Genomic DNA, 13423 nt, shown 5'->3' on the forward strand with positions numbered 1-13423 from the left:
ACTTCATGGCACACTAAAAAATACAAAACCTAGTATTCTAGCAATTTAATCTCCCGTCAAGTTTCACAGAACACTGTGTTCTGTGGTTCACTGCGCTTTACTGGGAAAGAGGCATATTTAATACACTAGTGGTATTATAATAGAGAAACAAACATTTGCTAAGTTTATATATTTCACATATGACACTTCTGAGGGATGAGACACCTTGCCTCTAACTTTATAAATAATAGAAATGAATGCTAAAAGGCTGTTAAGAAAGGTTATCCAAACCTTGAATATAAGGCCGAAAGCTGTAGCCTTAAAAAAGTGATATCCTTTCAAGGTATTACATAATAAGGGGACAAAGGCCCATTCAACTGTTACTTAATTACTTAGGGAAAGGGAAATGTACTTGTTCCATTAGTCTATTTAATATTGAATTAAATAACCCATATTAAGTGAAGTTACATGCTAATTTACAGATCTTTCCCAGCAGAGTTGCAAATTACCAGGTAGAAGAGATAATCCCAAAGGTTAGGATGTGTTGGTGCTGTAGGACATTAACCAGTTTGTAACTGACCTAGCACTCTTATTCCAATTATTAAAATGCCTATAAATACAGAGGTCCTCAGATGCTCTTTGAAACAGTTTTCTATTTTACTTGTTTCCTTGGTAATATAATCAATTGAATGAAAACTTTGATACATATTCATTTTGTATTTGAATGAGTCATGTTTTTAATTTTTTAAAATTATAATTCCGTAGGCCTAAGAACATTCCATGACATGCTTGACACGGCCTTTCCTACATCCAGATCTGCAAATCCTGTAAACTCACAGTGTTATTATGACACTTTTTCTGCATAGTATTCTGCTAATATTGCCAGTCATTTGGTTATTGGAACTATCAAATAACATATTTTTGTTTCAAAGATAAATCAGAAAAGAACATGTTACTTTCAAGACCATCTTTATTCCACCACTGACTTTCCATTCTTCTAGCAAAGTACAAAAGTAAATATGCAAACTATTCTATTACATTTTCTTTGAGTTTTCTCATCTGTGCATTTTTAAAACAATGGAAAACACCAAAAGATTCCCTTCCTTTCAAGTGAGCTATTTCCAGAAAAGATTTTTTTAAGTCCTAATCTCTATAATGAGAAAATATTTAAAGAAAAAGATACATAAAGAAAACTCAGTACTTGATGAATCTGCATTAACAAATTACCCCCAGAGGCCAGGCTCAGTGGCTCCTGCTTGTAATTCCAGCGCTTTGGGAGGCTGAGGCGGAAGAATCACTTGAGTCAAGAGTTTGAGACCAGCCTAGGACACACAGTGAGACCCCACCTTTACAAAAAATTTTAAAAATTAGCTAGGTGTGCTGGCACGTGCCTTCAGTTCCAGTTACTTGGGAGGCCTAAGGCAGGAAGATCACTTGAGCCTAGAGTTTGAGATCAGTCTTGGTACATAGCAAGACCCCATCTCTACAAAAAATTAGCCAGGTTTGGTGGTATATGCCTGTGGTCCCAGCTACTCAGAAGGCTGAGGCAGGAGAATCATTTGAGCCCAGGAGTTTGTGAGCTATGATTGTGCAACTATACTCCAGCCTGGGCAATAAGTGAGATCCTACCTCTAAAAAAAATAAAAATAAATGGGAATTACTCACAGAATTACAGAATATAAGATTTAGACAGGATTTTAAAGATCTTCTTTCTCAATCCCGTTTTAAAGAAAAGTTAGGCCCCAAGGAATACAGTGACTTTCCAGAGGTCTGACAGTTGCTAAAATTAATTTGATCTGACTTAAAAGATGTAATTTGTTGTACACCTCTCAAAATGTAGGTATGAGTTAATTTTATTTAAACCAATTACTGAAAAAAAAAAATTATTCTGTCTGTTTCAAATACTACTCTCTTTAAAATGAAATGGACTAATACCCGGTTCAGGTATAAACTATAAATTGCCTTTACTTTCATAAATATGATTAATTAAAATAAATTCTGATTACATGTTTGGGATTCAAGCAAGAAAGATTAGTAAAAAGAAAAAAATGACAACTTTGTATTTTCAGTGTTACGTTTTTCACTAAAAACAAAAGTCTGTACTACAAGTAAGAAGCTTTACTTTCATAAATATGATTAATTAAAATAAATTCTGATTACATGTTTGGGATTCAAGCAAGAAAGATTAGTAAAAAGAAAAAAATGACAACTTTGTATTTTCAGTGTTACGTTTTTCACTAAAACAAAAGTCCGTACTACAAGTAAGAAGCTTAAATATTTTGGAAAATTCAAGTGAACTAATGATAAAGACTAATTTCAACTTTTAGGTTTGAGCATGGGAAGGGAAGCACTCTCAACCAAACCGTAATATATCAAAGCAAAAGAGAAAGGAAAATTTCATACCCTGACATCACTTCTAGATGAAGTTGTCCTGAGACAGTTAAGAAAGCAGGAACATTGAAGAAATTCTCCTCAGGTACCTTAAGTTTGCCAGAAGGCTGCAAATCAAAAACATAAGCCACAAAAAACTATTAAATGTTTTGCTTTGCTTTTCACATTCATATACATGTCACAACTAAAAATCACAATGCAATTAAATCTATGTGAAGGCACGTTGTTCTTAGGAAAACAAAGGTAGTTACACATCTAAGACAAAACGCCAGCTTGGAAAGTGCTAATAAAGGCAAGGAAGTTTGTTCCATATTTTCAAAACATACAATAGCCAAAGGACAAAGTACCTTTGTCACAAAATACACTTCCCCCTAAAAAGTGATTCTGATTAAGAGGCAATCTAAGGCAAGAAATTATGAATTAATTTTTAATGTGAAGAATTACATAATCTCAAAAGGTTGACTTATGATTGAGACTTAATTATCTCAAGAGAATAGCCTCTGGAACATGCGAGGTAATATTTATTATTAAAATATTAATAGTAATGCTTTTAACACAGATTTTTATAAACACATTATAAACTTTCAAAAACATTATTTCATTTAATTGTCACCATAACTAGGTAGCAGGAAAAGCATGACTCTATCTTTAAAAGATACACTGAGCAACAAAATCTTTATGAACTTACAATACAGAAAGGGTGATTATTCCATTTGAAATGAGTAGGAAACAAGCCATTCAATATTTGTTAAGAGTTAAGCTAAAACAAACTACCTGGAGGCCAAACACAATTTAAACAGTATAATAAAGAAAGCTTCTGAATCAAGTTATGAGTATCATATCCTCTTCTGGGGAAGAAAGTTACACTTGTTTTTGTTGATTTAAACACGGGGTCTCATTATGTTGCCCAGGCTGGTCTTGATCTTCTGGGATCAAGAAATCCTCCCACTTCAGCCTCCCAAAGTGCTGGGATTTATAGGCATGAGTCTCTGAGCCCAGCTTCTTGTATTTTAAACTGTGCACTTATTTGAAAATGTTTTAGTGTAAAGGTGTAGTCACTGTAAAAGCAAGAAAGCCAATTTAAAATATGTAATGGAGAATGTAAGACTCTTTTAACAGGCTTAGTATCAAATATTAAATTATGGCAACACATGAAATAAAGTTATTTAATTTCACTGGTTGTTCTAAAAATATTGCATATCATGTATCGGTATCTCTGGATAAATAAAAAATGTACTGTAAAAATTATCAGTTGAATCTTTCATTTGTTTTTATAATAACTGCCCTTTTTTTCAAACTTACTTTGATAGTAGTCAGAGATTGATGAATGCCTTTTTTATAAAAAAGCCCATCTTTAAATCTCATTATCAATGAAAGGGTATTGTTTCCAAAGATATTTAGTACTCAAGACTAAATACTTTATCTGATATATGTTAAGATTTTAAAATAAAGATCTGTTCTCTGATATTTCTTCATTATTTACTAAAGAATTGCTTTCCGAAATAAGGTCCAACAAAGTTATAAGACTACCATACTTTCTCCTTTCCTTCACCACTTTAGTCTATAATTTGTACTAATTTAACTTCACTTCAGATGGTTTCTCTCATTTCTTGTATTTATTTAAAAAAAAAAAAAGTCTGGTCTTTATAATAAGATTTATTTATTTATTTTTGAGACAGAGTCTCACGCTGTCACCCAGGCTGGAGTGCAGTGGCGCGATCTTGACTCACTGCAACCTCCACCTCCCAGGTTCAAGTGATTGTCCTGCCTCAGCCTGCCAGTAGCTGGGATTATAGGCATTGGCCAACATGCCCAGCTAATTTTTGTATTTTTAGTAGAGATGGGGTTTTACCATGTTGGCCAGGATGGTCTCCTGACCTCAAGTGATCTGCCAGCCTCAGCCTCCCAAAGTGCTGAGATTACAGGCATGAGCCACCGTGCCCGGCCTATGACTAGATTTTAGATTTTCATTTATCAGCACTTGCACAGAATGGATTCTGATTTTTCTTACATTTCTTTAACTCAGCTTATTTAAAACATACTACTACTTCATTATGCTTTCCAATGTCATGTTAGCGTTTACATAACAAATTCACACTACCTTACTATAAATTACTTTTATTTCTTTTATATTACAATTAAAGTATTATACTGATTTTTTAAACTTCTCTTTGTATTATCACCTATATATTTTATCTCAGAATATTAAAGAGGGTATATAAAATATTGGTTGTAAAAAGTAATTACAAAAAGTGATATCAGCAAATATGGCAGGATAGGTAGCTCCAAAGGACTGTCCTGCCACAGAAAAATAAAAGAAAAAAAATGAGCAAAACTGTCAGAATCAATTGTGGGAACTCTTGAAGAGAGTTAAAGGTTTATAGCAATCAAGCAAATGCTGAGCCAAGAAAAAGGCAAATTAAAAATGGTAGACTCCACCCAACAGCAGCAGAATATATGTTTTTTTCAAGTGCACAGGGACCATTCTCCAGAGTAGACCATATAGTAGGCCATAAAACAGTCTCAATAAATCTTAAAAAACTAACATCACACAAGGTGTCTTCTTTGATGACTATGGAATGAAACTAGAAATGTACAATAAGGGGTTGCGGTTACTAGGGAAAAAAGTTTGGTGGTTCCTTAAAAAGTTAAAATTGAGTTACTAAATGGCACAGTAATTCCATTCCTAGGTATATACCAAAAAGAATTAAAATGAGGTATATAAACAAACACTTGTACACAACTGTTCAAAATAGCACCATTCACAACAGCCAAAAGGTAAAACCACCTAAATATCCATCAATGGAAAAATGAATAAACAAAATATGATATATACATAGAATGGAATATCATTCAGCCATAAGGAATGTATATACCTATATATTAAAATTATATGTCTTAGCATGTACTTATATATGTTAAAACATAGATGAACAATGAAAACATGCTAAGTGAAAGAAGATAGACTTAAAAGGCTATGTATGATTACATTTATATGAAATATACAGAATAGGTAAATCCATAGAGACAGATGGATGAGAGTCATGGTTTGTGTGGAAGGCAAAATGGGATGTAACTACTAAATGGGCACAGGGTTTTCTTCTGGGGTGGTAAAATTGTTTGGAACTTAACAGAGGTGTCAGTTGTAAAATACTCTGAATGTACTAAATGCCACTGAAATGTACCTTTTAAAATGGTTAATTTTATGACATAAATTTCACCTCAATTCTTGAAAGTAATTATTGAATCTTAGTAGGTTCAAAAACTACCAACCTAAGATTGCAAATTTAAGATTTAGGATTGTAATCTTAAATTTGTAATCTTACGTACTTATGGTAGTGATAAAGAAACAATACAATATATGAATTAAACACCCAACTTTGTGACTTTATCAGTGGGGAAGGATTTCTTTAACAAAAGCTCCAAATTGCCAACGATAAAAGGAAAAACTGATGAATTTATATATGTTAAAATTAAGAAGTTCTATTTAATAAAGGAAGATATAGGCAAAGTTAACAGACAAATGACAGATTATGAATAAAATATTTGCAACATCTAAAACTGCCAAGTGATTAATGGACAGAATATATAAGGACCTCCTGCCAAGAAAACAAAAAAAGAGAAAATAATCTGCTCCCCAAATGAGAAAGAAGATATACAGAAATGAAGACTCAAATGGCTAATGTGAAAATAATTTAAATGAAAGCTGCTGAAACTTTAAATTACTCTGAGTCTTTAAAATGTGATTGATTGTAAGACCTAGGTCATACAGGCAAGTCACTGCAACTTGTTTCTTCCTATTATAGATTAACCTTCTTTCTTATTTTTCTTGCCCTGTAAAACGTTGTGAAAGATTAAATGGTGCCCCTTACCTCTTAGTTACTAATTCTTTGTTACAGATTAACATCCTTCCTTTTTCATGTACCCAGCTCAGACCAGATGGCGAAAGGCCCCATGACTACCAAATTGATAGACGTGCAATTTTAAATATATCTTTCCTGAAAAAGAATAAGCTGTAACCAATCAAACTGCTGTAACTCGTAAATCAGCACTGTATTAAAAATGTGGTAATACTCCTAAACTTCTTTGCTTCTACTTATGTAAGTGAAGCCTCAGCTTCTCCACTTCGCAGCACTGACCCAATTACTCTGGAGTCTTGTTTTTTCTGGGTGGCCAGTCTCAAATTTTGCACCTGAACAAACTCTTTTAAAATTGGATTCTGGGCCTCTTGATTATTTCAGGGTGACATTTTGGTGAACCAGATGGGACCCAAATTAGGCCTTCATTGACTCCTGCTGTTTTGCCAACAGCTGGAGCCGCGGCACCAGCATGGACCGTTTGCATCCAACTGACCTCGCTGAAGACTGCAGAAGCCCTTGGTCAGACTACTCTCAGGGTTGAATCTCCCTGGCTTGACTGAGATTCAGACTTTATGGAACCTGATTCAACAACCGATGAGACTGGAATTGAAGTACTACTTTAAGGTAGGCATTTAGTTTGTTATTCTCTTATTCCATTATTTGTGTATATTTGTGATTTTTTCACTTTTCTCTGAGATTAAAGTCTTGCTTGTCTTATTCACTAGAGTTTGTAACCTTTTCTCTCATTTGAAATTTTATTATGGAGAAAGCAGTCTCTCTTTGAAAAGAGGAAGTGAATGTCTACAGCTTAGACAAATTTTCTTAAACTGGCCAGATCTAAAGTTCCATTCAATTTGGCACATTTAAAATTTCCTTTGGAGTGACCAAAGTTTATAAAAGACCTTATGAGCACAAGAAAAGTCCCAAAGACAAGGGGAACTGCACCTCCTGGTTGAAAGGCACCTTAGGCAACCAAGGAGTCTCCCAGGAGTGTCTGAGCATATCACTCATAACATGTAACAGTCCCACAGGATTTGGACAAATACATACTGACATGTATCCACCACTACAGTATCATACAGAATAGTTTCACTGCCCTAAAAATATGTGCTCCACCTAGTTATCCCTCCCTTTCCCCTAACCCCTGGCAACCACTGATCTTTTTACTTTCTCCATAGTTTTGTCTTTTCTAGAATGTCACACAGTTTAAATCATACAATATGTAGCCTTTTCAGATTGGTCTCTTTGACTTAGTAATATGCATTTAAAGTTTCTCCAGGTCTTTTCATATCTTGATAGCTCATTTCTTTTCAGTGCTGAATAATATTTTATTGTCTGGATGTAACAGATAACAGTTTATTTCTCCATTTACCTACTAAAAGGCATCTTGGTTGCTTCCAAGTTTTGGCAATTATGAATAAAGCTGCTTTATAAACATCCATGTGCACGTTTTTGTGTGGATATAAGTTTTCCACTCCTTTGGGTAAATACCAAGGAGCAGAACTGTTGGTTCTTATGGTTGGAGTATATCTAGTTTTGCAAGAAACTGCCAAACTGTACTGCAAAGTGGCTGTTAAATCTGCTGCTCCACATCCTTGTCAGTATTTGGTGTTGTCAGTGTTGTGGATTTTGGCCGCTCAGTAGGTGTGTAGTGGTACTGACTGGCTTTTTAGTGTGCTTTGTGCATCATTTTCTATGGATCACATGGTTCATACACTACTACCTTCAGCCATTACACTGAGTAGCCGTTATTTTTTTTAGGAATCTATGAGCCAGAATTTCTTGGAATGCTGGTACACCTAAAAAGTAAGAAACATGGGGAAAGTTCTGTAAGTTCCTTTAGGCTGCTGACTGACTGATAATGAGTGAATAAATCAGAACTTTGTCAGTGTAACCTCCTCCAGATATATTCACAAATTCTCAAACCTCTTAAGATCAAAGATTCATACTAAATACCTTTTGTTTCACAGTGTTAACTCATCAAATTAAGAAATATTGGGGCTCCTAAGGGACACGGTCTCTCTTATTACTGGATCCTGCATCTAGCCTATTACCTGGGAATAGCAGTTACTCTGTAAATATTTGTTCAATTGAAAAATGAACCGAAATAGGACCTGGAAATATGGGAGATACCTAAATCTGAGCTAGGATACAAATTTCTCAACGGAAAGAGCATGGAAAAAAATCTCCATTCATGTTAATCCCAAGGAATACGGCAATAAAAGAAATGTTTGAATAACCAAACGTTAAAACATAGTATAAAGCCACTAAATTAATATAGTATATTAGTGGTACACAAGTAAACCCGTGGGATATAACTGAAAGTCTAAACACAGACCTTCACATATAAAAGTATTATATCAAATCAGTGAGGCAAAGCTGAACTTTTTAATAAGCAGAACCAGTTAGCTGGGTAGCCATATAACTGTATCAACCAAAAATAAACTGCAGAATTTTTCTGTACATTGTGGCAGATAGTGTGATGTGAATATATGGGTGTTTTCCCCCACCAAGGAATCTCTGCATAGTAATGCTGTGGTAATTTCTGTTGTTTCCAGCACCTAAGTCGTCACTTCCGATTCTTGAAATAATGGCACATAAATTCATCTACTTTGATCCCATCTTCAATATATTTCTTTCAAATCCTTGAGAGAAATGGTACAATATAAAAGAATATAAAAAGCATTTCTTAAAGTACTGCACATTGAGATAAAATCTCAAAATCAGAATTCTTATTCATTATAAAAAATATTTCTGAACATAAACCAGCAAAAATACTTTATCTCATTGTCTCACACTTCTTATTTATTTTTGTCATTATGGTGTTTTGATATTGCAACAAAGATTTTAATTTTTCCTTTATTTTTATTTATTTTATCTTGTTTTCTTTTAAGATACAGCAGAAATATAATATTCAGAGATCCAGAAAGTTCTTTTTTTTTTTTTGTGAGACAGTTTCACTCTTATTGCCGAGGCTGGAGTGCAATGGCACAATCTCAGCTCACCCACAACCTCTGCCCCCGCCCCTCAGGTTCAAGTTTCTCCATGTTGGTCAGGCTGGTCTCGAACTCCTGACCTCAGGTGATCCTCCCACCTCAGCCTCTCAAAGTGCTGGGATTACAGGAGTGAGCCACCGAGCCCAGCAAGTTCATTTTTAACTTGGTTACTTTGCATCTTAGAACCCATTTTCCCTTAAAGAAATACATACAATAACTATATTCACAGAGCAGCCACAGTACTCTATATGATAATACAGATAAAATACAGTCATGTACTACATACTGACACTTTGTTCAACAATGGACTGTAGATATGATGCATCCATAAGATTATAATAGAGCTGAAAAATTCCTATTTCCTAGTGATATCACAGAGCACGGCATTACTCACGTATTTGTGGTGATGCTGTTGTAAACAAACCTACTGCACTTCCAAGCATATAACGATAATAAACAACTATGTTACTGATTTACATATTTATTATACTCTACTTTTTATTATTACTTTAAAGTGTACTCCTTCTACTTATTAAAAAAAGAAGTTAACTGTAAAACAAGCTCAGGCAAGTCTTTCAGGAGGTATTCAAGAAGGCATTGTCATCATAGGAGATGACAGCTCCATGTGTGTTACTGCCCCTGAAGACCTCTCAGTAGGACAAGATACAGAGGTGGAAGACAGCGATTCCACCTCTGTATTAATGATGCTGCCCCCGTATAGGCCTAGGCTAATGTATTTTTGTGTCTTAGTTTTTAACAAAAATGTATAAACAGTAAAAAAGAAATCTCTAATAGAAAAAAGCTTATAGAATAATGAAAGAAAATATTTTTGTACTCATATAACGTGTTTTAAGTATTATGAAAGAGTAAAAATATTTTAAAAAATTAAGTTTATAAAGTAAAAAAGTTAAGAGTACGCTAAGATAATCTAGTATTAATAATTAATCTATTACTCAACACATTTTAAAAAATAAATTTAGTGTAGCTTAAGTACATAGGTTTGCAAAGTTTACAGTATTGTCCTAGGCCTTCCTACTCACTTATCATTCACTTACTGACTCATCCAAAGCAGCTTCCAGTCTTACAATGTCCATTCATGGTAAGTGCCCTATACAGGTGTACCATTAAAAGAAAAAAATCTTTTATACTGTATTTTTATCGTACCATTTCTATGTTACGTATGTTTAGATATACAAATACTTGCCATTTTATTACAGTTGCCTAGGGTATTCAGTACAGCAACATGCTGAATAGGTTTGTACCTGAAGAACAAGAGACTAGACCATACAGCCTAGGTGGTAGGCTATACCATCTCGGTTTGCCTAAGTACACTCTACGATGGTTGCACAATGATGAAATCACCTAAGGATGCATTTCTCAGAAGGTATCTCCATCGTTAAGCGACACATGACCATATATGGAGAGAGATGCAGAGAGAGGGTGTGTGTGTGTTAAGTCATGTTACAAAAAAATGTGCATGTGGATACAAATGAATGAATGAGTGCCTGGATTCATTTCTATCAATCTCGGCAAATGTGACCAACAGGGAGATAAAGTCCCCAGACAGAGTACAGGTAGTACCAGGAAGCTGAAGAGGTGGCTTGTATTCATGTAGGGTACAACTTGATCTTTACTCTAGCTTCTTTATTGCTAAGATGAGACTCAGAAACAGGATTTTAACAGTTTGAAAATGTGTCTAGAAGTTTCAGAATTAGATGATAAAACCAGTAATTTGAGGGGCCAGGTATGGTGGCTCACAACTGTAATCCCAGCACTTTGGAAGGCCAAGGTGGGAGAACTGCTTGAGTCCAGCAGTTTGAGACCAGCCCTGGGCAACATAGTGAGAGGTCCATGTCTAAAAATACAATTTAAAAATTAGCTGTGCGTGGTGGCACGTGCCTGTAGTCCCAGCTACTGAGGAGGCTGAGGAAGGAGGATTGCTTGAGCACAGAAGTTCAAGGTGGCAGCAAGCCATGATTGCACCACTGCACTACAGCCTCGGCAACAGAGCAAGATCTTGTCCCTAATACGTACGTACGTACATATATACATACATGCAAACATACATACATGTTTGTCTGACTTAATTATCACATTATTCAAAACATTCCTTAAGTAGGCATAGTAGTCTCCCTTATCCACAGTTTTACTTTTCATGGTTACAGTCGCCTATAGTCAACTGCAGTTTGCAACTATTAAATGGAAAATTCCAGAAATAAAGAATTCTTAAGTTTTAAACTGCACTGTTGAGTAGCATGATGAAATCTCAGGCTGTCCCACTCCATCCTGCCCTGGACATCAATCATTCCTTTGTCTAGGGTATCCATGCTCTATATGCTACCAATCTTATAGTCACTTAGCAGCAGTCTTGGCTACCTGGTCCACTGATGTCACACTGCCTACGTCATTCACCTCACAGCAGTTTAGGACCACGGCACAATACACTTACCTCAAAAATCACTTATCCATGAGGGCTTCTTACTGCTAATAGTCCCCGCTCCACGCCTAGACTAGTAAAAATGACCCTTCTCTGCATTTCCATAATAATCTGTATATACACCTCATTCATTCATCTAAGCACTGTGCTAAACGAGAGAGAGCAATAAATAAGAGAACATAAGCTCTCAAAGAGCTTACATTCTAATGGGGAAAAAAGAAAATAACATGTAAACTAATAAAGAATCAAGATAATTACAAGCTGGGATAAATGAGTTGGGTACTGGGGTATGGGAAGGCCTCTTAAGCAGTAATAAGCAAGCAGAGACCTGAAAGATAAGAATGTATCTGCCATACTATAAACTGGGAAAAATACTCCAGGCACAAGGAACAGCCAGTAGAGAGATCAGTACGTGGGAAGGGGGTGTCATACCTTACGGGAGTGGAAGGCAGGTGACTGTAGCTTGAGGGACTCAAGAGTAAGACTGTTAAAAGATGAGGTTAGACAGGTAGGCAGAAATCAGATTATGGGTCCTTTATAGATCATGATAAGGAGTTTGAATTTTATTCTAAGATCACAGAGCAGCCACTGAAATGTAAGCATGGGGTTGTGGCATGATGAGTTAAAAAATTCTTCCAGTGTCTTAGTGGAGAACAGACAATAAAGGGATAAGAGTAGAAGTAGGGGCACCAATCAGAAGACGAGAAGAGTAGCTTGAATTAAACTGGTAACATTGGAAACAGAGAAATGGAGAGGTTGAGGATTTATGTTAAAGATGAGCCAACAAAGGACTGATAAATTAGATGTGAGGTTGGGGGAGACAGGTAGGGGAGTTATGAATTAAGTCTGACATCTAGATTTTTTTACTTAAGCAAATGAGTAGATGGTAACTTTCACTGAGATAAAAAAGAAGGGGAAGAGGCTTTGGAGGAAAAAATCAAGAGGTTTATTTAATACATACTATGTTTGAATGCATATTAGACATCAAAGGAGAAATGTCAAGTAGGCAGATGCTTCTACAAATCTGGAGCTCAGGAACAGAACCTGGAGATAAACAGTTTGGGATTGCAGATAAACAGTTTGGCAGTCAGTACGTAGATGGTATGGTACATAAAGCCTTGGAAGTGAATAAAATCACCAGGGGAGAGATTACAGATTAGTGCTTCTCATTGATGATGATAGTGTTCCCTAGAAAATACTTCAGGAATTTGTAGAAGCATTTAGTGGGCAGGAGTCAAACATGTCCTGCAATATATACAAAGTCCTGTGTAAGCAAGCCTTTTCCTGCAATCTCCCAAGTTCCCAATGCTCTGTTAAGGCATTCATATAGTCTATCAACAAAACCACGTGGATTTGAGCTATCTGAGAAACAAAGTCATTCCTTTTATCTATCTTCTATAGAGGGTCTTGGTAGAAGATTTTGTTTGGAAAACACTTTTGAACAAAAATGTTTGAAAATCAATATAAAGGATGATTAGTCCCTCTCATCCTAACAGTCCATGATAGACTAACCTTTCCCTGATCATATAAAACTTACATTAGTGCAATAAAACTTAACCTAGCCTTTCTCTATTATGCAAAACAAAAATTTTTGCTAGGTTATTCTGCCACTGGAAGACAGTAAATAGCAGAGCCAAGAAAGGGGAAACCAAGAACTACCAAAAAAATTTTTTTATTGTGTGTATCCCAGTGAATTTCTTATCACACGGATCTAAAATCCTCCCTGTTTCTTTGAGGATTTCCAAGAAAATATTAAACAA

The 13423-nt window shown here is 35.4% G+C and overlaps 1 protein-coding gene across 6 annotated transcripts in view; it reads right to left on the reverse strand.

Moving 5' to 3' along the window:
- The window catches only part of NARS2 (asparaginyl-tRNA synthetase 2, mitochondrial), a 147102-nt gene that overhangs the window by 94270 nt on the left and 39409 nt on the right, over window positions 1–13423 (reverse strand). For 4 of the 6 annotated variants that reach the window (XM_054524864.2, XM_024255810.3, XM_024255811.3 and 1 more), the window contains one exon: window positions 2383–2477. The exons of the other annotated variants lie outside the window; for them this stretch is intronic. In XM_054524864.2, the coding sequence (XP_054380839.1) occupies window positions 2383–2390 (8 nt within the window). In that variant the 5' untranslated portion in view covers window positions 2391–2477. The remainder of the gene's footprint in view (window positions 1–2382; window positions 2478–13423) is intronic. 6 annotated transcript variants of the gene reach the window in all.

Source organism: Pongo abelii, chromosome 9 (genome assembly GCF_028885655.2).
Source record: "Pongo abelii isolate AG06213 chromosome 9, NHGRI_mPonAbe1-v2.0_pri, whole genome shotgun sequence".
NCBI lineage: Eukaryota > Metazoa > Chordata > Mammalia > Primates > Hominidae > Pongo > Pongo abelii.